The sequence below is a fragment of the Drosophila guanche genome, unplaced genomic scaffold, assembly GCF_900245975.1.
Source record: "Drosophila guanche unplaced genomic scaffold, DGUA_6, whole genome shotgun sequence".
Taxonomy (NCBI): Eukaryota; Metazoa; Arthropoda; class Insecta; order Diptera; family Drosophilidae; genus Drosophila; species Drosophila guanche.
In genome coordinates, this window is record NW_022995765.1 from 466,835 (window position 1) to 491,978 (window position 25,144).

General features: G+C 41.5%; 3 protein-coding genes and 1 pseudogene across 4 annotated transcripts in view; 2 read left to right on the top strand and 2 right to left on the bottom strand.

The window, feature by feature from the left end:
• LOC117591101 (cardioacceleratory peptide receptor) overlaps positions 1–6,229 on the top strand; it is a 58,932-nt gene extending 52,703 nt beyond the window's left edge. Inside the window, exons 3-7 of the mRNA XM_034284203.1 lie at positions 2,054–2,189; positions 2,254–2,451; positions 2,554–2,814; positions 2,871–3,156; positions 5,132–6,229. Of these exons, the coding sequence (XP_034140094.1) occupies positions 2,054–2,189; positions 2,254–2,451; positions 2,554–2,814; positions 2,871–3,156; positions 5,132–5,366 (1,116 nt within the window). The 3' untranslated portion in view covers positions 5,367–6,229. The remainder of the gene's footprint in view (positions 1–2,053; positions 2,190–2,253; positions 2,452–2,553; positions 2,815–2,870; positions 3,157–5,131) is intronic.
• Positions 6,230–7,449: 1,220 nt separating this feature from the next.
• On the top strand, positions 7,450–9,026 carry LOC117591093. The gene is made up of 2 exons (XM_034284194.1): positions 7,450–8,167; positions 8,223–9,026. Exons 1-2 carry the CDS (start codon positions 7,531–7,533, stop codon positions 8,831–8,833), a joined length of 1,248 nt encoding a protein of 415 aa, XP_034140085.1. The 5' UTR covers positions 7,450–7,530; the 3' UTR covers positions 8,834–9,026.
• A 2,066-nt stretch (positions 9,027–11,092) lies between these two features.
• Positions 11,093–21,177, bottom strand: LOC117591099 (sodium-coupled monocarboxylate transporter 1-like). Of its 2 annotated transcripts, XM_034284200.1 has the most exons (10): positions 20,371–21,177; positions 17,897–18,056; positions 12,892–12,957; positions 12,780–12,831; positions 12,653–12,720; positions 12,428–12,582; positions 12,123–12,372; positions 11,679–12,059; positions 11,452–11,621; positions 11,093–11,394 (listed from the first exon to the last, which is right to left on the bottom strand). In XM_034284200.1, the coding sequence occupies exons 1-10, from the start codon at positions 20,844–20,846 to the stop codon at positions 11,115–11,117; spliced, it is 2,058 nt and encodes a 685-aa protein (XP_034140091.1). In that variant the 5' UTR covers positions 20,847–21,177; the 3' UTR covers positions 11,093–11,114. The 2 variants fall into 2 exon arrangements, with proteins under 2 accessions (XP_034140091.1, XP_034140093.1); XM_034284202.1 differs by lacking the exons at positions 11,093–11,394; positions 11,452–11,621; positions 11,679–12,059; ... (3 more) ...; positions 12,780–12,831; positions 12,892–12,957 and adding exons at positions 15,358–15,650; positions 15,712–15,899; positions 15,957–16,340; ... (2 more) ...; positions 17,046–17,097; positions 17,203–17,268 and having other exon boundaries at positions 20,371–21,172.
• On the bottom strand, positions 13,081–15,312 carry LOC117591116 (annotated as a pseudogene).
• Positions 21,178–25,144: the final 3,967 nt, after the last annotated feature.

The window sequence follows — 25,144 nt, forward strand, 5'->3', positions numbered from 1 at the left end:
GTAGCACTTCAAACAACGATAAAAACATTGATAGAATGTTTTTAAAGTAGAAATATGATAAATTCCAATCAATTTCACGAAAGTCATGTTAGGAAATTGTAGTCGAGTGTTGTCAGAGCACACCAAACACTTCAAGACATAAAGCCGAAAAATGCTTTAAGAAAACTGCAAGTCATTGGGTGTAGAAACAAAATCATAGCAAGAAAAAACTGTATAAATTTGCTTGCAAGAAATGATTTGCGTGGCAGAAACAGCATTCAGCCAAATTTAATAATAAGCCGCAACCCAGGCGTTAGTAGTGAAAAATTGGTGCCAGACTGGCACCAGTAAAAATAGATGGGCCCTGTTCCGTGGTTTGTTCAATTGTTGATTTATGCTACAATTTACGAAACATGATGGTTTGTGGCATACAACAGAGTGGTCTAAAAAGTAGTCGTAACAAAATACATTTATCTTTCTTTCTATATGTAGTTTCGCACTTACGCCCGAAAAAAAGCAAACAAACGAAAAGGCACTGCAAAACATAAGCAAGAACTTGTATGAGAAGCCACAAAAATAAGTAGCATAGGTTTTGTCGTCTATAATAATGGCTATAATAATGATCCAATCGGATCCCAATTTGGTTATCTGATAGAAATGGTCATTCCCTACGGAATGGCGTTTTTATTTTTTCTTTTATCTGCAAAATTGTAGATTTGGGAGGTTTTCGGCCTTTTGCGGGGGCGGAAGGGGGCGTGAAATTTTTTAAATACACTTGTAACAGTGTGAGCATACAGAAGTCCGGATGCAAATTTGGTGGCTCTAGCTCTTATAGTCTCTGAGTACTAGGCGCTCAACAAGACGGACGGACGGACGGACAGGCAGACATGGCACCATCGAATCGGCTATTGATGCCGATCAAGAATATATATACTTAATGGGGTCGGAAACGCTTCCTTCTGTGCATTACATACAACCGTTGTTCGCACAAATAAAATATACCCTATTTACTCTTCGAGTACCGGTTTAATAATGAAAGGGCAGACAGCAAATGTTCTGTTTTATTACTTTACTATGCTTATTATACCCGGTACTCGAAGATTAAATACGGTATATTAAATTTATGCGAATAACGGTTGAATGTAACGCACAGAAGGGAACTTTTCCTACCCCATTAAGTATATATATTCTAGAACAGCATCAATAGCCGAGTTGATTGAGCCATGTCTGTCTGTCCGTCCCTCCGCCCGTCTGGTTGAGCGTCTGGATCTCAGAGACCATAAAATTGGACCATAAAATCAGACCATAAAATCGGACCATGAGCCGATTGGATCATTATTATAGCCACAATGAAGAAATAAATTTCCACCCCGTCCCGCAGCTTATATTTGTTTTTTGCACATTCTCTCATTCACACTCTGCTTCTGCATTATGTGGCCTCTAATTCTGCCGTCCCTCTGCCTCTGCCGATTTTTAACCCATCCCGTCCCGCTGCTTGTTTATTTTTGTGTGCGGGCGCTACCTCTACCTCTGCCTCTGCCGAGTGTGTGTGTGGCTCTAGGGAAGAGGGGCGAGCTAACGTAGCGCGTTGGCGTGAGAAGTGTTGTAGATGTAGATGACAGATGAGGAAATAATGTAATATTTGACAAATAACCGCTAACGTACAGATGTAGTACTGAGTGCCCGGTATAAAAGTTGTGACGCGTAAGAAGCGTCCCAAACGTTCCTTCTCGTTAATTTTTATTTTTGTGGGTGTGTTCGATGGATTAGCTGTGTGTATGTGTGTTGTTAGAGTAGCTGTGGGTGTTTTCTTTTCCTGTTGTTGTTCTAGGCTTGTTAGTACTCAGCTGAAAACGTCAAACGGAAATGACAAATCCTGCCCCAGGTCCTTACCCCTGTGCCCCACCAGGTCTCTGGCTCTATCATTTTTATGGCTATTTAAAGAGCCATAAATAAAAAATCGTGCGCTCATGTGTATACGTGATTTCCGTTCTTAACACTGTGTTGGCACCACTAAATGTTTATAAGCGTTTAACGAATTATGAAAAAAATTCGGTTTATACTTCTTTTCAAGACCGAACAATTTGCGGTGCTGTGGATTCTCTTCACCGTCATTGTGCTGGGCAATTCTGCGGTGCTCTTTGTGATGTTCATCAACAAGAATCGCAAGTCGCGGATGAATTACTTCATCAAGCAATTGGCACTGGCAGGTGAGATAGGAACACTAACATTTTTCCCCCTACTTTACCCCCTACTTACTTTACTTTAATTCAGATCTTTGCGTGGGTCTGCTCAACGTGCTGACGGATATTATATGGCGCATCACGATTTCGTGGCGTGCGGGCAATCTTGCCTGCAAGGCCATACGCTTCTCGCAGGTGTGCGTTACTTACTCCTCCACCTACGTGCTGGTGGCCATGAGCATTGACAGATACGATGCAATAACGCATCCCATGAACTTCTCAAAGTCGTGTAAGTCGTTTTTACCCTCCACGCAAAACTTTTATAATTGCCAAAATGACTTCTATTCTTTTTCACACAAATGTAAATGTAATATTCTTTATTTCATTATAGGGAAGCGAGCACGTCATTTAGTGGCAGGCGCGTGGCTCATATCGGCCATCTTCTCGCTGCCCATTCTTGTACTCTACGAGGAAAAACTCATCCAGGGGCATCCACAGTGCTGGATAGAACTAGGCTCTCCGATGGCCTGGCAGGTGTACATGAGTCTTGTGTCCGTCACACTCTTCGCCATTCCAGCATTGATCATTTCCGCATGCTATGCGATTATAGTCAAGACTATTTGGGCCAAGGGCTCAATATTTGTGCCCACAGGTATGCAGCATACCATACTTATTTATTAGTTCAATTAATTGAGTTGTTGCTTGCAGATCGAGTGGGGTTTGGTGCAGCACCGGCACGACGTGCCAGCTCCAGGGGCATCATTCCACGGGCCAAGGTCAAGACGGTTAAGATGACATTAACGATTGTGTTTGTGTTTATCTTCTGCTGGTCGCCGTACATTATCTTTGATTTGCTGCAGGTCTTTGGCCAGATACCACACTCGCAGACAAACATTGCCATTGCCACATTCATTCAGAGTCTGGCACCCCTGAATTCAGCGGCCAATCCGCTGATCTACTGTTTGTTCTCATCGCAGGTGTTTCGTACATTGAGGTAAGATCTTCTTGGATAAATAGGATATATTTTAATCGGATCTAAAGCTACGATAGAAATGTGTCTTGTGGCTTCCCAAGCCACTTCGAATTCTTTTAATATATTTTATATATAAAAGGAATATTCTAAACTAATACTTTTATATTCTTTTAATATATTTTAAATTTTTAAAGAATATTCTAAAGAAACTTTATGCATTTTCTTCTAAATTATCTATTACACTACTCGACACGATTTTGCCGCTTCGATCCAGACCAACTTTTTATGAAGGATATGGGGTAAACCCGAAGAGTAAATAGGGTATATTGTATTTATGCAGAAAAAATGTAACACCCAGAAGGAAGCGTTTCCGACCCCACAAAGTATATATATTCTTGATCAGCATCAATAGCCGAGTCGAAGGCCATGTCCGTCTCTCCGTCCGTCTGTCCGTACGTCTGTTTTGTTGAGCGCCTGGATCTCAGAGACTATTAAAGCTAGAGCCACACAATTTTGCATCCATTATGCTCACACTGTTACATGTGTATTTCAAAATATCGTTCCGCCAGCTTTCGCCGCCGCAAATCTCGAAGATCTGCTGTATACACAGTTTTGAAGATAAAATAAATCTAAAAAAGCCAGAATGAAGAAATTAATTTTCAGTGGCTGCGTCTACCCCGTCCACCAGCTTTTTTTTGTTTTTTGTACATTCTCTCATTCCCACTCTGTTTCGTTTAGTGTGCTGCTCTAGGGGAGGGCGTGATATATGTAGAATATATGTAACATTTGAAAAATAAAGAGAAGGGACGTGTGAGACACTTCTTACGCGTCACAATTTTTATACCCGGCACTCAGTACTACATCTGCACCTTAGCGGTGTTTTGTCAAATTTTAAATTGTTTCTTCAACTGTTATCTACATCTACAACACTTCTCACACCAACACGCTCTTTTAGCTCGCCGCCCTTCCCTAGACCCACACACTGCAGACTCGCGGCAGAGGCAGGGGCAGCGATCACACACAAAAAAAAAACAAATATATTCTGCGGGACGGGGTGGGTTAAAAGTCGGTGGAGTCATCGGCAGGGGGAGGGTAGAGGCAGAGGCCGAGTGAAGCAGAAGCAGAGTGTGAATGAGAGAATGTAAAAAGAACAACAAAACCTGCGGAACAGGGTGTGTTTAGCCACTGGAAATTAATTTCTTCATTGTGGCTATAATATTGATCCAATCAGATCCCAATTTGGTGATCTGATAGATATGGCCATTCCCTACGGAAGTTTAGTTTAGTTTTCTTTTATCTTCAAAATTGTAGGTTTGTCACACTGGTTTCCGTGTGAGCATACAGCAGTCTGCTCTACAGCTCTACAGTCATACAGCTCTATCTCTTATAGTCTCTGAGAACTAGCCGACAAAAAAGACGGACAGACGGACAGACAGACATGGCTCTATCGACTCGGCTATTGATGCTGATCCTTCTGCGCGTTACATACAACTGTTATTCCACACAAATACAATATACCCTATTTACTCTTCGAGTACCGGGTATAAAAAACAACAAAGGTACAGATGTCCTACTGATTACGTGCATTCTTGTTTTTTCTATGGCGGATCTTTTTTGTAAAGAATTTTTAAAATCTGGTATTTTTTTAACTCTTTTTTTTAGAGGTAGGCAGCACATATGCGTGTAATAAGCATAGTTATTATTTGCATACCGTTTGGGAAATATTTGGGAAAAATGTTAATTTTTGTTGAACAATTTTAGCTCGGGCGTCTCTCCATAGATTTTGACGAGCAATACCTTAAACGACGCCCAATTAGTGCACCTTCTCATAAAATAGTAGACACATGACAACTTAGTATTTATAAGTTCTTTAAAAATGTCAAAACCCTCAGTCTATCAGAAAAAGTCGGTATGGTTTGCATTGGAAAAAATGTTATATTCTTTCGAGTACTGTTATTTATTAAATTTTTTTTGCACTTATGTACTTCATTTTCAGTCGCTTTCCACCCTTCAAGTGGTTCACCTGCTGTTGCAAGTCATATCGCAACAACTCGCAGCAAAATCGATGCCACACTGTGGGTCGTCGACTGCACAACAGCTGCGACTCAATGCGTACGCTGACCACATCCTTGACGGTGTCACGCCGCTCCACCAGCAAGACGAATGCCCATGTGGTAATCTGCCAGCGACCCAGCAAGGTGATTACCGTGCCGACGATGTCGGAGGTATGATAGCTGGCGCACACGACCCGCAAGCGTTCAACGATTGCGCTTCACGGGCCCACATCTTTTTGCGATGCGGAGTTTCTCTAGAATGCTGCACAAGAGAGAGGCTTAGACAATAAGTTCGTTAGTTGTACTCTAGACATAGTGAAAGCCAAATCTAAACTGTACTTACCTATAAGTATGCCAAGACTACTCTACGAATTTCAAAACATTTTAACTTACGACTACTTACTGCTACCATACTGCATTTGCAATCTATAATTAGATACATATATGTGCAGTCTATTATTAGGAATTTTGCATTATATAGTACTTATTTTACTGGCATTTTTGTGCATTTTAATTAAGGCTAAGCTAAAGCTTAAATAAGTCTACGAGTAACTCTGAGAGGTTAGTCTGTAGTATTTCACACTTAAAAGCTCATTTCAGAAACTCTCAAATTTGTATGCCATTCAACAGACTGATGATATATGTGTTTACTCGAAAGTCTCAAGACTAAAAATTATTTTTCAGACCTAACTAGCAACTAAGGCTATTTAAAGTCCACCTCAATTCCATACTTTGGAATATCTTTTATTTAGACAAGACCACTGGGTAGTATGTGTAGACCAGCCCCCACGTGGACTAAGTCATGAACTGGTCCATCCAAGAACCTGAGCAAGTATCTGAAACAAAATTTATATTATTCATAAGTAGACGCTAATAGTTAAATAGACCAAAAAGTTGTAGTCAATTTCGTTTAAGCTAATATTTATTTATTTATTATTTATTAGGAGCATAATAAAGGCTACAAAATTCTCAGAGTATCACCAGAGTGTGTCTGTCCCTTGCTCAAGGTTTTCATTCATTTAAGCACGGTCCACCGAACAATGGGCACAAGGACGACAATGGATGATGGGGGCTGCGGCTGCGGCTCATTTTTGCACTCACTTCATTTATAATTTTTGTGATGATGCGAAAATTTGTCTCTGTGCAGTGCCGAGACCTCTCGCCTGACGTCTCTCTGGTGACGTCAACATATCAAATTAAATTGAGCGACAAACTCCAACAGACAATGAAAACATATTGGTTGCCTGTAGGCCGAGCGTAGGGTTTTCTTATGTATTGTAACTGGATAAATAAATTGTAGAATATATACGGATACGACGTTGATTGTTATGCAAAGTTCCAGCAGAGAATCAAATATATGTACACATTTATGCGATGAAATGTTGTGTAGAAATATCCTGTTTATATATTGTCCTTGTGGCTGGCTAAGTCCTGTTTAAATTTACTGCTCTAACAGTTGAGAAAAAAAATAAATTGCTACATACAAAAGTGCATTCAACATTTGTATCGGGGGCATGGACGCTTCATTGGACAAAGGCGAACGAAGAAAATTCCAGTAAGTGCTACCGCAATTTATTGCTGCTTTAAAAGCATTGTACGCATTCACCAGGACAACTTGATCACCGATCATGATCGGTAAATACAAATACATACATAAATACAATCTGCTATTGTATTTTTGTTTGTTTGTGTCTTTCTCTTTGTTTGCTGTTTTCTTAAATATATGCCCTTGCAAATCATATCATTCCATGAAAATCATGGAAATCATGATTTTGAAAATAATTTGTCTTTATTTACTTTCTTTATCTTCTGCGTGCGCTTATGAATATTTCAGCTATCGATATTAGCCAAATGCAATGGAAACGCAATAATGGATCGTACTTTTTCCACAATTCATTTCCCAAAATCAGATCCATGAATTCTTTCAATCAATTGCGTTCACCAGGACGATCACAATAAATGGATCATGGAAAGGCGAGCAAGTTGTCAACGCGCTCTTTGACTTTTCATCTTTGAATTATTGAGTTACAGGAAATTATAAGCAGATGTTAATAAAAAATAGTGACTGAAATGCTGTACAAAAGGCTTAATGGAACCACATGGGTAGAGGGATGCGGGATGTCTGGAGTACCATTAAAGACCTTAAAGCTAGCGCCACTCTGGAAAAATCTTCCTAATTTAAATCCCACCCGATAGAAAATTTAACTTATTTTGGCGTTACCCTTCAAAAATAAATTAAGTTCAGTAAAATTAAGTTACTTAATGAAAAATGAATTAAAAAAATCGATGAAATTGACTACCGCACACACAGAATAATATTAATATTTTTAATGTTAAAGTCATGTTTCCAAATTACTGCTTTACCAAATCAACCAAACCGCTCGGTTTTGACGTACACAAGCGACAAAACATTCCTAAAGATCTCTACACTCGCAGTTGCCGGCCTTCGGAGCTTTCAGCAATATTCAACAGAAATTTAACACACCCACTCGGAGTACGATACGTGGACGTGGCTGGACCGGGATATATGGGTGGCAGCAATGGCAAGCGTTCCAAGCGAAAGCTGCCAAAGTCGAGCAGTATCAAAAATATTGTCCAAAAACCTCCTTCAGCGCTGAAGCCGACTGTTTTCCGACGCAACGTGGCATTTCGACTGCCTGCCGTGGTGTGTGTCAGCAAGGAGTCCTTGGCGGAACCAACGAAATACGAGCGAGAGCCAGCAGGCGATGACAAGATCAGGGAACGTCGTCGCGATCGACAGGAAGCGGTAATCGACGATCCGAATCGTGAGCTGCAGGAATCCTTTGCAGACTTCTTTAGTATTATACACGACAATGTGCTGGAGACGGTGCAGGGAGCCGTCTCAGAAATGGTAGCCAAGTGCTTTGAGGAGCCCATTGCCAAGGTGGAGCGACTATCGTCGGAGTTGATGCACCAGGAGAAGATGCTTAATAAAATGTTCCGCGACATCAATGCCAGTAAGTAATTTGATTCTTAATAAATTAGCCCAAAATCTTCTCCCTGACTCCACAGAAATTGACGATCAGAACGAAACAAGCTTGAACCAGTTCAAGTTTGTCACCCAAATGCTCATCGACAACCAAACCGTGCACTACCGTGCGCTCAATCAAGCCAAGTTGGAAAAACGGCGCCTACGCGCTGAACGAGAATCTGAGAAGGAGCTGGAACGGGAACGCAAGAAGAAGCGTTCCACAGGTGGAACTGATAATGAAAAAGAGTCCAATAAGAGAGCCCTACAGCATCAGTTGTGGCAGCAACAGAATCCCCACGTAAACCACACCGAAATGTGCATGGCCTGCACGCCGGAGGAATTCCTTTCACGACAACCCTCGCCACTCTCCAGGACACCTTCCAGACCACCGTCCGGGCCACGCCTGCCCCCTAGAATACCTGCCGTCAGCATGCCTGATCTGTCGAAGCGAGCCTTATCAGGCTTGGGCATGAACAACCGCTCTGTACAGCCCGATGTTCAGTCATTAAAGTCCAGGATCAGCCGGCAGCGTGCTGTGTGCCAAGAGGCTACCACAAACCGCCCAGTTCTATCCTATCCGCCATCTGTCCGCAGCGAACTATCTTCAAGTCGCTGCTGCAAGAGGGTCTCCAGCGCAGAGTATCTGCAATAACAAAAAAAAACAGAATTCTGTCGATATCTGGCCATGACAGCCAGTTGTATGGCAGAAGAAGGAATTATATATGTATGGTATTATCTTCTTCTCCTGCCATACAACTTTTTGTGTTCATTTTTGAAGATACTAAAACAAATGCAAGCTAAAACTTAAAGTATAATTTGAAATAAATATACAGAGGTAAAAGGAAGATAGATGAGGAAACAGAAACAATAATTTTTCCAAACGAAGTTTTCAAATTAATAGACTTTGTTGTTTACATTAGTAACCGTTACTTGGCTTCATCAGTTCCTCACACTAGTAATAATTATTCCTCCTCAAATAACGTTGCACAAAAGGAGCGAGCAGCTGGTTATTCCCATCTTTGAAAGTCTGACGAACAAAAACAAATGTGGCCAGATTCGAGATGATAATTGTAAGCAGGGCACCCAACATGGCATACAAAAAGAACGAAACGTGATACACAGAGGAGCCATGGTGATGCCCCCTAAAAAAAATGAAATATTATAAAGAACTTCACAACTCAACTTATAGACAGTTCGAAGCTAACTCTTAAAATTTCGAGCTGAGATAGGGGGATTCATATCAAACTCGTATCCGCAATCCCCACGGAGACTGGTAATCTTGTTTGCCTAAAGGAGAAAATAATTTTGGCAATTTGTGCAATGCTATCCAGGCCTTGCTCAAACGCGCTTTTTTAGCTTTTCCCCCTCCCCGTACAAGAGGCAAAGCGTGCGAGCGAGACTGATCAATAATAAACAAAGCTGGTGGTAGGGGTGGGGGTATCCACTGGACATACTGGCTATAACAACATATAATGATATATTTTTCTTATCTTCAAAATTGTGGATGTATCAGATTTTTGTCCTTTGAGTTGGCGGAAGGGTGCTGAGCGTATTGATCAAGAATTAATATTGATACTGATCAAGAATATATATACTTTATGGTATGGGCATACATACATCCACTCTCTACCCCTTTGCCTCATCGAGTACCGAGCATTAACGAGGAGGGACGAGTGAGACGCTTCGTTCGCGGTACCCGATAATCAGTCAGTACATGTATCTGTCTTTTTCCCATTTGTTTACATCTGTCATCTACATCTACTTCACTTCTTCCGCCAACACGACCTTTCAGCTCGCCACCCTCCCCCAGTGACGCACACTGCATGAGGCAGAGTGTGCGAGCGAGAAGAAATGACAACAAAAAGCAAACCACAAGCAAAGCTGCTGGACGGGGTAGGGGTAACCACTGCTAGTTCATTTCTTCATTCTGGCTATAATAATGATCCAATAATAATCCCAATTCGGTGATCTTATGGTTATGGTCATTCCCTACGGAATTTTGTTATCTTAAAAATTGTGGATAAAGCAGATTTTCGCCTTATGTGAGGGCGTAAGGGGGCGGGGCGAAATTTTTAAATATACTTGTAACAGTGTGATATCCCAGCCATATGGATTCAAATTTTGGTGGCTCCAGGTGCTCATTAACGGACGAACTGACAGACAGACATGATTATATCGACTCGGCTATTGATGCTGATCAAAAATATAAAAAGTTGATGGGGTCGGAAACGCTTCCTCTTGTGCGTTACATACATCCACTTTTGTGCACCTGTACAATATACCATATTTACTCTTCGAGTACCGGGTATAAAAGGTAGCATTGAATTGTCCAAATGTCCACCTGCCTGATTGCGCTGCCCTTGACGCCGCCCATACAGGTTTAAAAGGTGGTTTTTTAAAATGGGTGTGATGGTGTGTGTCAGGAGTCAGTCAATGCCAGTAACCTGATTGAAGGTAAACGCGGCACACAGACAGCAAAGTGTAGATTGTTTATCTAAAATATGGTTACACATTTAATGGGTTTATTTATTTCATGAATATAAAAGTAATCCGCTTTTATGATAAATAGCAGGCATTCGCCTGCTAAAAAGTCCCTCAGAGTACTGAAAGAATGAGTGAGTATAAGTGTATGGTATATAAGTATTTAAGCCAAAATATTAAAGCATCAGCATTCGGTTAGGGTAAAAAACAAACCTTAAACCCAAGAAAAACTACTCGGATTTCATTGTTGTCTGGGTAATAAATTTATTTGAATATCTATATATATTTTTTTTTTTATTTAATCGCTACAGAGAAATTGGTTCGTCGCAGGCGATGAGTCCGCATTGACCAGTCACTTCAGTTTATGTTGCATATTGAACTCAAAAAAGAGTTGTTTGCCGAACGAACACAAGAAATATAATCATATTTGCATATATATGAAGTTCGTTTGACTATTTGTTGGGATTTTCTGGCAGCTCCAGCTTGGGTTGCGTCACTGATTCGTGTAGTGCCAGGTCCCTTTTCTCATCACTGGCCACACTCTCGTATTGGCCATACCAGAAATTGCGCAGCACGGGGCTAACCAGTTCCTTATCCACCAGACGAGGATCCTGTCGTCCAAAGAATAGGGTGGCCAGGAGGGAACCGACTAAGGTGCCCACCGAGCCAACTGTTGTGTACCACAGAAAAGAGATCTCATGGATGCTGAAACTATTAGCCTCAGCTGTGGTGCTGTGATGGAAAGATAAATGTAACTAAGATGTTTCCTTCTTGAAACAATTTACATACGCCGGTGTGGTGGAATTCCAATTGTCAGGCAAATCGAACAAATAATCGCAATCCTCCACGGAGACGGGCTTTGTGGGGGAACTCATTTGTCCCGTAAATATGGCAATTTGTGCCCTTACCACAATATATGCCGTGAAGGTGGAGGCACAAGATATGCCAGTAAGGAGACTCTACAGTGGGCAGAAGAAACTATCAGTTAAGGCACAGGAAATCACAATCAATCAAACCTCAGTTTTAACAATCGGCAGCAGCATTCCCACACTGAAGGCACCCAGCAGTGGACCACAAGTGATGGCCGCCACTGTCGAGGACAACTGCATGACGAGGCCAAGTTTCTCCACAATGGGAACACTGGCCATTGACAGTAGACCAAAAGCCACCACCACGCCTCGCAGCACATAGGCAGTCTGCCGCTCAGTAAGCGGTTTCTTGCGGAAAGGCTCCACAAAATCTGTGAGTATCACACCCGACAGAGAGTTGAGCGCCGTCGAAAGGGAACTCAAAGCCGCACTAAACACTCCAGCCACAAAAAGACCTACCAGACCGGAAAAAGTGCCAACACTTTTCATCACATATAAAGGTATAACTTGATCCTTGGCACGAGCTAGCTGTGGGATGGGTAACATATGCTAATTTCCTGCACGAACTGGTACTCGGAATGCTCTACTTACACCCGTAGTTATGGGATCGCAGTGATAGAATTCCGCAAATGCCAGCATGCCAATGTAAACGCACATCAGCAGGACAATCATGAAGCCAGTTAGGGATAAGAAGATGGCCTGTTTAACCGCTCTAAAGTTGGGCAGGGTGAGATATCGTTGTACAATGCTCTGATTGATGCCATTCGCTTGCAGTTTGAAGAAGGCTCCACCAATGAACAACGCCAGGACACCCATACGCACTGTGGGATCTAAGGTGATGCTGTGGGACATTTACGCATTACAAAATTGATGCTTGGGTTACTATCAAAACTTACTCTGGTCCCACCAACCGCTCGAACTGACGATTCCTGTCCAGTACCACATTCAAGCCACCCAAATCCAAGGTGCCCTTGACAATGACAAAAGCCATGGAGCCAATCATCACAAAGCCCTGAATGACATCTGTCCAAACGACACCCTTAATGCCGCCCTAAAAAAACATTATTTAGTGGAGTTAAGTAATGGAGAGACTTTTTTTTAGATAGTTTTTAGCTACTTACCACACTAGTATATAAAATGCAGACCATGCTGGTCATGGGCACTATTTTGGCAACACTTATGCCAGAAACTATTGGGAAAAAAGAAATTTAATGATAAGTCTAGAAATATTTAATTTATTTAATCCACCTTGATTCAAAGTCAATGCCGGCACATAAATGCAAATGGGCTGCCAAAGTATCTGAGAAATAAAACTATTTATTAGTTTTTTGATTGAAATCTTTCCAAACCTTCCACTCACATTCATCACCACAAAAAGACAGGATCCAAAGATGCGAATGCGCCTGTCAAAACGTCTTTCAAAATACTACAAAGAAATGAAAAACAAACAGAGGGAATAACATGGATTATATCGATGAATGCTTATTTACAGAATGAATTGATAAAATATTTGCATAAAGGTACAAAACAATGTGAAATAAAAGTCGTTTAGGCAGGCGCAAATTACAACTCTATTGGTTCCATTTATATTTTAATTCTTATTTTCATTATCAGCAATTGAGCAATTCTTGTGCTTAAATAGGTTCAGCAATTGACATTTTGTTAATTTTTGTTGGGCAGAAAGCGACGCATGCAGGATCCATTTGGGACTAGCTCTCCCAGCCAAAAAACAGGCTAGCCAGCAGGGAAACAGCCATGCAAAGCACTCCACCCATAGCAGTGTAACAGAAAAACGATAAATGGTAAAGATTTCGCGCCGAGGGACTACAGAAAACATTTTATTAGAAAGATGAACCCGTCAGTACTCCATGCTCACCTGTAATCATGAATAGCCCGAAAGACAGTCTCATTGTCTAAGGTGTAGTCACAGCCCTCGACCGAAACGGTCATCTTGGGATGACGTATCTCCCCCTTCATTTGACCTAGTTGTGCATTAATACATATCCAAGCCAGAGCCAAAAATGACACCAGACTACGCACCATGACACTCTGGCAAGGCAGTCAACAAAATTAGATACAAAATTATTTTATATCAGTGCAAATCTCACCTTGCCTTTGACCCAAGGAAGAGCCACGCCCATGCCGTAAATGCCCAAAAGTGGACCCATTGATACAGCCGATGTGGTTGTGGCCAGTTGCACCACATTGCCCAGTTTTGCCACAATGTTAACCAGCCCAATGCAGGAGAAACCAAAGCTAACGACAATCGCACGCAGCCAGCACGGAGCGGCAGCGCTCCGTCAGGGGTTGCCTCAGCAACGGCTGAGCACACATGCTAAGGAATTGAGACCCGTGGAGAGAGAACTGAGTGCAGCACTAAAGACACCAGCCACAAAAAGTCCAGGGAGACCCGGCCACGAGCCCAAAATGCGCATTATTAGCAGGGGAGGAAGTTGATCACCGGCAGTGGCGAGCTAAGGAGGGCGAAATGGAAATTAGAAGAACCTGATTGTTCGGAGCAGCAGCAAATACATAATTCTTAAGATCAGCTCGCCTTGTTTATATTCATACTCTCTTTATAATCTCTTATACTAATATGCTGTTTTCCCAGTTTATAGAAGCGCACGCATATGTATGCACCCTTAGTACTGCTTATATTGCAGTGCTTTGCCCTTTTCTTGTACTAGTCTAAAGTATTGTCGACCGCCGCGCATCTTCAAACTATTTTCTATGTCCAACGCGAACCCGTTATTTTAATCGAGCTCTCAAACTATTGTAAAGTTTAACACACCGAATCATAGTTAACGCCCACGCCCCTTATAAATTGAATAAATTCATAAAATAATAAACAAATATTTTAAAACTAAATACGGAGAATAATTGTCGTAAATTTTGAGTTAGTGTTGACGAAAAAGCTCGGCAGCTTCCATCACTGGTGCTAATGGGATCACAGTTATGATAAACGGCGTAAGCCTCCAGACCCATGTATCTGCAACAACTCAGGAGGAAAATGAGCAGCAAAGTGAAGAACAACATGCAACGTTTGGCATCCTCATAGCTCATAGGGCAGTGAGAGGAAACGCTGAATAGAGATTTGATTGACATGAGAGGATTGCAATTTGTGCAGCGTGCCGCCCACTATGACAGACAACATGGACAAACGCACAGTGGGATCCATCTGCGAGTCGGTACCAAAAGATTAAGTGGAAAATCCTGAATCAAATGGGACTTACTCTGGCGCATTTAGCTTTTCACTCTCCTTATTGCGCTGCAGCACAACTGGCAGTCCGCTCACATCGTAGGTGGCCTTAATGCACACCGCCAAAATGGAGCCAAACATCCCGAAACTCTGTATGAAATCTGACCAAATAACGGCCTTCAGTCCACCCTGCAAAATGCGGCAAGTTGATAACAGTTGGTAGCAACATTTAGTTAAGCCTCACCACACACGTGTAGAAATATCAAATGATGCAGACAATGGGTGTAATTACATAGATGCCAGTGCCAGTAACTGGAAGCAGGAACAAACAGTAAACATATCGGGATAGACAGAGGAATAAAAACTTACCCTGACTAAAGGTGATGGCAGGAATATACATGCAAAGAGGCAGCCAGATTGTCTGAGGAAAGGAGAAACTAAACTACTAACCGTATCCACTTTAAAAAGCACAGCTCCTAAACTCTAATGTTAGCGCCATATCGCAATCGAAAGTACCAAAGTGAGTAAAAGAATTGGAGTTAATTTTGCAAAATAACCACTAAAAACAATAGTTAATTGCATGTATCATGCATAAAGAATTTATCCAGTGTAATTTAAACATCATGCTCTCACTTAATAGTTAATTTTATTGATAAGTACATTGGGTCTCGTCGAGAGATTTTCTCTAACATTTCTCATTGAAATTCGTCAGTGTATTCTCTTCCAGTTGCACGCTGGCATAGTTGGACTTGTAGAATCTGCGAATGCAGGGGGAGAGCAGCTCTAGGTCCACATCTTCGGGTTTATTGCGGCCAAAGAAGAAACCGGCCAGTTGGGCCACCACAACAGCCACGGCAGCCCCAATCATGGAGTAAAACATGAAGGAAACATGATAGATCTCCTCACCAAAGCTCAAGGAACTTTGAAAATAGATTATCAGCTTAGAATTTGCAGTGTAGTTATGAAGGTAAACATACTTACTTATGCTCTACCGTTGGTCTGGTGGCATTATCTGGCGTCACCATGGGACGCTCAAACTCATAGGTGCAGCCATCCGTGCTCACCGGCTTGGTCTGCCACTGCATCTCGCCGGAGGTGACAGCCATTTGGGCGGAAAGGCACAGCCAGGCCATGAAGAAAAACGAAACAACGGTGCCCAACAGTGCGCTCTAAAAAATACAGAAAATTTTCAAAGACTGCCCAAAAACTTCCTGAAAAATTCCAACCTTTGAGTTGATGCTTGGGATTAGCAATCCCATGACAAACAGCGCCACCAGCGGACCATTGACAATTGCACCGACGGTCATGGACAGCTGCATCACGTGAGTGCCCATGCGCTCGACCACAAATACGAGGGCCACCGAGAGCACCCCAATAATGACCGTGCAGAGGCGCACGGTGATGGCAACCTCATGCTCCGTCATGGATTTCTTGCGCAATGGCTTTATGTAATCCTCTAGAAAGACAGCAGCCAGTGAGTTGAGACCCGTGGACAGAGAGCTGAGTGCAGCACTAAAAACACCAGCCACAAACATGCCGGGAACGCCAGGAAATGAGCTAAGAGACTGCACCACGAGAAGAGGGACTAACTGATCCTTGGCCATAGCCAGCTGTAAGGAATGTTAACCCATGAGCAATGCCCAATTCAAAGAGTTGTTTCCCCACCTTTGTAGTCAGTGGATCGCAGTCGTAGTATGTGGCATACAGCAAAAGTCCGTTGTACAGGCAAACCGCATTGAGAACCGTCAAACCGACAATAAAGATGAGCGAAGTCTGAGCCATCTCCTTCTTGCCGGGCAGCGAGTTATACCGTTGTATAATGATCTGATTGCATCCTAAGGCATAGGCATTATGGCCCACATTACCCAACAACATGGCCAGCATGGACATGCGTACTTTGGGATCAAAAGTCCATCTGAATGATACCGGAAAAAAAATCACAGGGCAAGGAGACATACAAAAACTGACATGCGAAATAAATAATAATTTTTTTCATTGAAATCCTTCACCTACTCCGGCCACTCAAGACGTCCGCTGTCAAAGTTGCGTTGAATAACAACACCCAGGCCACCCACATCCATGGTACCCTTGATAATGACAAAGAAAATGGCAATGACCATAACGAAGGTCTGGATCACATCTGTCCAAACAACGGCCTTCAACCCACCGGCAGTTGTGTAGAAAATGCAAACAACGCATACGATGGGTGTGATGATGTGTATATTTATGCCGGTGACTGTAAAAATTATTCAAAATTACAGATCTCCCAGTTTTTTCACTCGTTCAGTGTATTAATTAACTGCAAGTCGACATACCTTGATTGAACGCCAGTGCCGGGACAAAGATGACAATGGGCAGCCAGATGAGCTACAAAAACGGGGATTTAAAGGAAGTGCAAGGATATTTCTGGAACACTTGAGAATATTCTTCTACTTTTTTCTTGTTTTTAGTTCAAAATTATATTCAACTTACATTTGAGCACGTGAAGAGTGTGGATCCCAGCAGTCGTACCGACTTGTTAAAGCGCATCTCAAAGTACTGTAAATATTTTTTGTTTTTTCCATTGGTGCTGTGGCATTTTGGTTAACACAATAAAACATTGCCTACCCACACACGGACACACAAACACACATACGTACACGCAAACGTACTCGGGACACATGGAATGTGGCTGTGCGGCTAATATGCGCATACATAATTGAATATTACTAATATGCCAGCGTGCCTGTGTTAACTTATAACCTACAACTAGCAAACTATACTAATACTATATACTAATTTCCGCATGTCAGTCGAGATAATTGGCATTGTTCGGGCTTATTTGTAGCTGGACATTGCGTAAGCACCCAAACCCCACGATGGTTCGATGTCTATTCGAATAGCAAAATAATAAAGCAGATCACATCGAACTACCCAACGTTATTTCAACAGCATGCAAATAAACTGGGAGTAAAAAATACTTTCAGCTGATTGTAGTTGCTCTTCCACTGCCTCTAGCTCTGCCTCTGCCTCTAACAGTGTTTTGTACGGTGGAAATACTTGTTTACACCTTCAATTTGACTAAGACAATAACATGCCGACAAGTATTATAGCAAATACAGCAAAAATTAAGATGTTAAGAATGCGGACGCAAACTCCAACTCGACTCGGACGACGTTAAGCTTACCTCATAGGTGGATGTCAGCTGCAGATTGCAGAACACCGGCAGGAAAATGTACCACGAAATGGCGCCTGAGATGGCCAGGGTGACCAGAATGAAGGCGTATTGTGTGCCATAGACATAAATCTCCGTCGAAGTGCCCAGCAGGGAAATGCCCGAGACGAAGCTGGAGAGAGAGAGGGGTAAAATATTAGTGTAGGTCTTTTTATTAAAGCCAAAATTTAATTTTCCTTTTAAAGCAATCAATTTTAAATTAATGTTAAATTCTCAGACTTGAAGTTTTGCCGAGAGGGTGAAAAAAATGTAAGTCAAAAATTTAGCCAGAAAAGCCCTGGTTCTGGTAAAAATCGGTTGGATTTTGACCAACAGCAAATATGGCGCAAATGGTAATCGGGCCAACAGTCTGACGTCTGTCTACGTAAGACATGTTCTCTGGCCGTGCATGCCACAATCTGATTTTAATGATTAAAGTTCAAAACATTAATAATTTTTCACAAAATAAATGATTTGCCAGAACAGCACAGCCAGAACGTCACAACTTATGTACCCGGTACTCAGTAGAACATCTGTAACTTAAAAGTGTCTTTTCTTAAAATTTACATTTTTACAATTTCTCTACATCTGTCATCTACATCTACATCAGTTCTCACGCCAACGCGCTCTTTTAGCTCGCCCCTTCCCAAGACCCGCACACTACACGTAGCAGCGTGTGGATGAGAGAATGTAAAAAAAAAATGTTAGCCACTTCAAATAATTTCTTCATTCTGGCTATAATAATGATCCTATCGGATCCCAATTCGGCATTCTGATCGATATGGTCATTACCTACGGAATGGCGTTTTTAGTTTTCTTTTATCTTCAAAACTGTAGATTTGGGAGGTCTTCGCCCTTTTGCGGAGGCGGAAGGGGGCGTGGCTCATTTTTGAAATACACTTGTAACAGTGTAAACAAACATAAGTCTGGATGCAAAACTTGGTTGCTTTATCTCTTATGGTCTCTGAGTACTAGGCGCACATAAGGAAGGACAGACGCACAACGGACGGACGGACGGACAGACAGACATGGCTCTATCGACTCGGCTATTAATGCTGATCAAGAATATATATACTTTATGGGGTCGGAAACGTTTCCTTCTGTGAGTTAAATACATCCGTTATTCCCCACAAATACAATATACCCATTTACTCTTCGAGTACCGGGTATAAAAACCGAAAAAAAATTTCAAAACCAAAAGAGAAATGCCATTAAAAGTTGATAACAAGCGGCGTGAGAGTATGCAGACAAGCACACACACACACCAACTCACAGAATCACACGCATACTTCTACTTGAAAAATTGAAAAAATGATATCCCTGCCAAAAAAAAGAGAGCAGAGCAGCAGCAAAAAAATTAAGGGCCATGTAATTGCGATTCAAAGCACGTTGGCCAAATTTGTTGCAAAAAGCAAACGATAAAAAATACTCGTAGGATGCCATAACAATAAAAGGCGCACAAAACAATTGTCAGCACCCTGAAAAGGAAGGCCCAGGCAATTGACCAAGGACCTGTCGGCGGCTGGGTCATTAATGATGAGACAAAACACGCCTAAGAAAAAACGGGTCGGGCCGTTCCGCACCCGACGAAAGGTGCTTGACCGAAAACGTGTCAAAGAAAGTCTGATCGCCGAACAATATGAATAGGAATAGCAATGACAATTCCAACACCAAAGAAAAAAAGTAATTTTGGCAAATTATTTGAGTTTTTGCGGGCGGGCATAAGTTTAAATAACTTCAATTTGACTGAGACACAGAGAGATGTTAAGTTGTATTTATAATCACAGATACGCCAGATACTCTTTAGTAGATATATTTACTTGCCAAAAAGTTTCACACAGATACGCTAGATCCGCTTTCGTAGAAATATTTACTTTCCAAAAAGTTGCGCGAAGCCAGCACAATCAGCATTATCCTCATTATCCTCATCATCATCATCGGCCATAATAGGCTTGCCCCTGACAATAAATATTGTTTACGTTATGCGGGTTGGGCTTGAGAACTTTTAAATGCATTTTTTTGCTATTTGGCCAGACCAAACAGTGCTAGACGAAGGTCTGGTCGCTGGAAAATATTTTAGATTGTTTTGCCCAGGGGATAAGCCAAGGCAGCAGCTAACGCATTGCGATCATTTGTGCAAATATTATTTATAGAGTTCAACTGAATGCACGGTTTGAACTTTTAAAGTTCCTCACAATAGATACCTCAAATTTCAGTTCAAATAAACCAAAATTATATAAATTCCCACCCAATTTTTAGGATTATCTTTTAAGAGATTTAAAGCCCTAATTAAGTATTGTGCAAAATCCATTAAAGCGCACACATTAAACCAACTCAATCTATATCTCTATCATGCTGGCCAGGTCAAAGCAATTAAGTGCCAACATATTTTGTATCCTAAAAAAAGGACATCTACATTTACATAGACAACTTTAAGCGTAACTCACCTGGCCACCAGTGACAGTGCGACCGGAAACACTTTCATTTGACGACCGCCTACAAGATAATCCAATGCCTCAGAGCCGCGTCGCTCCTCCACGCCAGCCGCACCAGCCTCATCCTTGCAAGCCAGCCCCTGGCCGCCCTTCTTCTTCTTGGACTTTTGCTTCTTTTCGATGAAACCGAAATAGATGCCGATGACGGCGCAGACCGCCAGCATGACTATGAACACCATATAGTCGACCACACCAAAGTGCTGCAGCGTCTCGCCTAAATCCTTCACGCTGAGTTTCTCTTCCGGGCCGCCCATGGTGGCGGGAGCGGGAGTTGGAGTGAATGAGGAAATGGACGATTGAGTGGGCATTGGGTTGCGAAGCAGGGCACTGGGGCTGTCTGAGTTTGAAGCCGTGCTGCTAAATATGGCTTCCACTGTCCTCACAGTCGCACTGGTTATGGCAGTGGTCGGGCTGCCAGTGGCTGACATTATTTCCTGGACCACAAGTTGATTTTATGTATTTTATTTTTATTGACTTCCAGCCGCGTTCAATCGCGTTCACTTTAATGCCTTAGGATTTTATTACTTTTTACTTTTGTATTAGTTTAGGGTACTGCGCAACGGTTTCGGTTTATCATTAGGAATTTTGTCAGCGCTTCCTAATAGAGGACATTTTATTAACTGAAAAACAAAACTGCAAGTTATTCCGTAGCTCTTTGAGTGTCAGTGTGAGCAGTACACACGGCGAGCAGTTTGATTTTTACTTTTTTTACAGACAAGCAGAGCACACACAAGTGTTTGCTCCAAATCCTCGCTGTACACTGATCTCAATTAAGCGACCCTAGTGTGCCGTTAGAGATCTCCATGAGATCTTATCATGACAAACCAGCAGCGACCGACTGACCTCCCTCCCTCTCATCACATAATTCAAGCAAATCTTGTATCGTGTGGTCTGGCGGGGGCTTTGTGTAAAGCTTTATCACCTAATTTGCCAGGGGCATGTCAGGCATGTCGGCAACTGACAGAGGCATACTCTACAGTTAGATACTTGTAGAAAAGTGCACACCCCCATCTGCTGTCGCAAGTACTTAAGATGTGTCTGCCATTAGATCTTCCAGATTGTAAATTACTTTCTTTATACACGAACGTGGCGACGCTCGGTAATATATTTAAACACTTATACCCACAAAGATTTTGTTGAGTCAAATCCTATACTTTTGTTTAACAAGTTTTACAACATCAAACGAGAAGGGACGGGTGAGACGCTTCTTACGCGTCACAACACGGCACTCAGTACTACATCTGCACCTTAGCGGTGTTTTGTCTTATGTTAAATTTTTTCTTCATCTGGCATCTACATCTACAAGACTTCTTACACCAACACGCTCCTTTAGCCGCCCCCCTTCCCTAGAACCACACACTGCAGACTCGCGGCAGAGGCAGAGGCCGCACACTGCGCGAAGCAGTATGTGAATGAGAGAATGTGAACAAACCAACAAAAGCTGCGGGACGGGGTGGATATAGCTACTGCAAATAAATTTATTCATTATGGCTATAATAATGATCCAATCGGATACCAATTTGGTGATCTGATAGATATGGTCATTCCCACAAATACAATATACCCTTATACTTTATTTACTCTTCGAGTACCGGGTATAAAAATGGGGTAAAATTCCATTAAAATATACACCCAGGCGGGGTGCGTCACTTGACTGCGGCTACAGCTACGGATACGTGTTCTATTTGGTTTTAGCGAGTGGCTAATGGTTATCACAACAATTGAGCAAAATATATGGGCAAGGATAGCTGATCTATGTAGGTTTTTATTTTGCCCAAGACATTGTATTTGTCGTAGATTAAGGCGACCCTTAAGAACTCAGTTTAGTATTTGTTGAATGCGCCAGGCCAAGGAAAAGGCGCATGACTTCTCTTGGTATTAAATAAGTTTCTAAAAAGGAATCTGCAGTTTGTTTATTTGTGCATTTTTCTGCCAGAAAATGGATTCAAGCTATCGAACCGGATGCGACACAAATCGAATAGGGAAAATGGTCAGAGCGGCGTTAGCTAAGCGTTAAAATGCCCAAATTGGCTATATCCGACTGACATGAAACTGTGCAACTCCAGCAATTTCAACTCTTGGCTGACTGTGACACCCAGCTCAAGTGCAAAAGTGAAGAAAAAGATTGACACTCGCACTCGCATTGATGCCATACGCTGTTTCACGCTCTATTGGAATTAATGCACATTATTGGGCGCACAAAGGCAAAGTAATGTGCCTCGGAATTGTGCAGCAATTTGGGCTAACAGTCAACTGAAACACACAGTCCAAGCTGCTGCACTAATTGGTTTTGGACAATCACTTACAACACTTACAATCGATGAAAGATTGTGGCACGAAACTAAAAAAATTGAAGTTTGGGGCAGCCGTAACTGAAAGGATGGAAAGAAAAAACAAAGTACAAGCACCTTAAATGATTACACAACAGTTGTTAAATGTATGTGAACTTTGTTGTTAGTTGTACCCCCATCACAGCGTTTAAATAAATCAAATTTATAAGAACCCATCCAAGGACAAAATTATATTACATTTACAATAAAAGAAGAAAAGGTGGGAAAAAAATCAAGTTTTAGTAAATAAATCTATATCGTATTTAAATGTACACCTTAAAGTAAATTATTTATTGAACATGGGTAGGTTTTTGTGGCATTTTCATCAAAGTTAAATACAGCGATGAGAAAGAGATTTTAGGCTAAGTTAGAAATGCAATCGAGGCAAATGTTCGTTCGTTCATGTGTTTGAACTGTAGTAAATCCATTGGAATATATCTAGGCAATAAGTGTTTTATGAAAATAATTATTTAAAATTGATGTAGCGAAATACTTAATGCTCTATTAAACTTCATCAGGCATCTGAAATCAAAAAAAAATGTAGGACATACCCAGAAAACATCCCATTCTCATTATAATACAAAAATCTGTAACTTTAAAGCATATGGAAACTACATACAAACATAAATTCATACATACATATAAACACAATAAAAAAACGAGAAGGGACGTGTGAGACGCTTCTTACGCGTCACAACTTTTATAACCGGCACTCAGGACTACATCTAGATGTAGAAGACATCGCCAACCACTAGATATCGTTCACATTAGAGAACACTAGGTAAAAAGCCTAAAAAATTGGATCAGTTAATCGTATTTTCCAATTTATAAGATATTTAAAACAGCAATACAATTGGTACTTTTTCCCTGCACATTCTGTGCAATAATGACCGCTAGGTTTCATGGCAGATTTTTCGAAAGTGGCGCCATCTATGAAAATTTCTGGTACGCAACTTTGATGGTCACTCTTTTTCTAATACAGAGCGTTAAAAACCGAGTCTTGGTTTTAACTTTTAAAAATGCGCTTTTGGCCACTGTTTCCGCAACTCCTCGCAACCAGTTCGGAATCAAAATCTCGAAATAAATAGCCAAGTGCTGCTGGTTCGACCGAGTCGGAATTCAAATCAATTTAATCTCTTCTTCTTTTCAATTTCGATATTCACCTATTAAATGCATGTTCTTCCTCTTTCTCTATCGTATTCACATATCACATGTATGTTCTATAGCAACAAGTTTCTGTCAGTATGTCGTAAATGCAACAATTCAATAGCTTAATGCTACAAATTCATTTTACTTATACAAAATACTAATTGCTACGGGCCATAATTTGGCTAATTGGCGTAAACAGCCACCAAAAGTGGTCATTGGGACAATAGTGCATCTGCACCTCAGCGGTGTTTTGTCAAATTTTAAATAGGCAGGGGCCGAGTGAAGCAGAAGCAGAGTGTGAATGAGAGAATGTGAAAGGAACAACAAAAGCTGCTGGACAGGGTGGGGTTAGCCACAGCAAATTAATTTCTTTATTCTGGCTATAATAATTTGGTGATCTGATAGATATGGCCATTCCCTACGGAATGGCGTTTTTAGTTTCCTTTTATCTTCAAAATTGTAGGTTTGGAAGGTTTTCGCCCTTTTTTGGGGGCTGAAGTGGGCGGGACTAATTTTTGAAATACACTGGTTTCAGTGTGAGCATACAGCAGTCTGGAGCCAAAATTTGGTGGCTCTAGCTCTTATAGTCTCTGCGAACAAGCCGACAAACACACGACGGACAGACAGACATGGTTCTATCGACTCGGCTATTGATGCTGATCTAGAATATATATACTTTATGGGGTCGGAAACGCTTCCTTCTGTGCGTTACATACAACCGTTATTCGCACAAATACAATATACCCTATTTACTCTTCGAGTACTGGGTATAAAAAGAAACAAAAATGTGTAGATACCGATGAATAACGAGAAGGGACGTGTGAGATGCTTCTTTCGAGTCACAACTTTGTGACGTCGCACAATTTTGTAGTATGTAAGTAGTTATAATTGGTAGATATATAAGTTCTTTATAAAGGGGAAATTACGAAGTCTTTGTTATATATATAGGGTTAAGTTTTCACTAAGAAAGTTACTTGTTTTATATATTTAGGAGAGGTATCATGAAGTCTTTATTATTAAGTTTATAATTTTCCATTATTAGTTTCTAAGTTATATTATAAGGTGAAATTTTGAAGTCATAATTTAAGTTCGCGGCCCACAGTAGCCAACAGCAGAGCAGAGCAAAGAGAACGGCGACGCGAACCAACAGCAGCAGAGCCAAAGAGAACGACGAAGTGAGCCAGCAGCCCGAGAGCGGCCAACAGCAGAGCAGAGCAAAGAGAACGGCGACGCGAGCCAACAGCAGC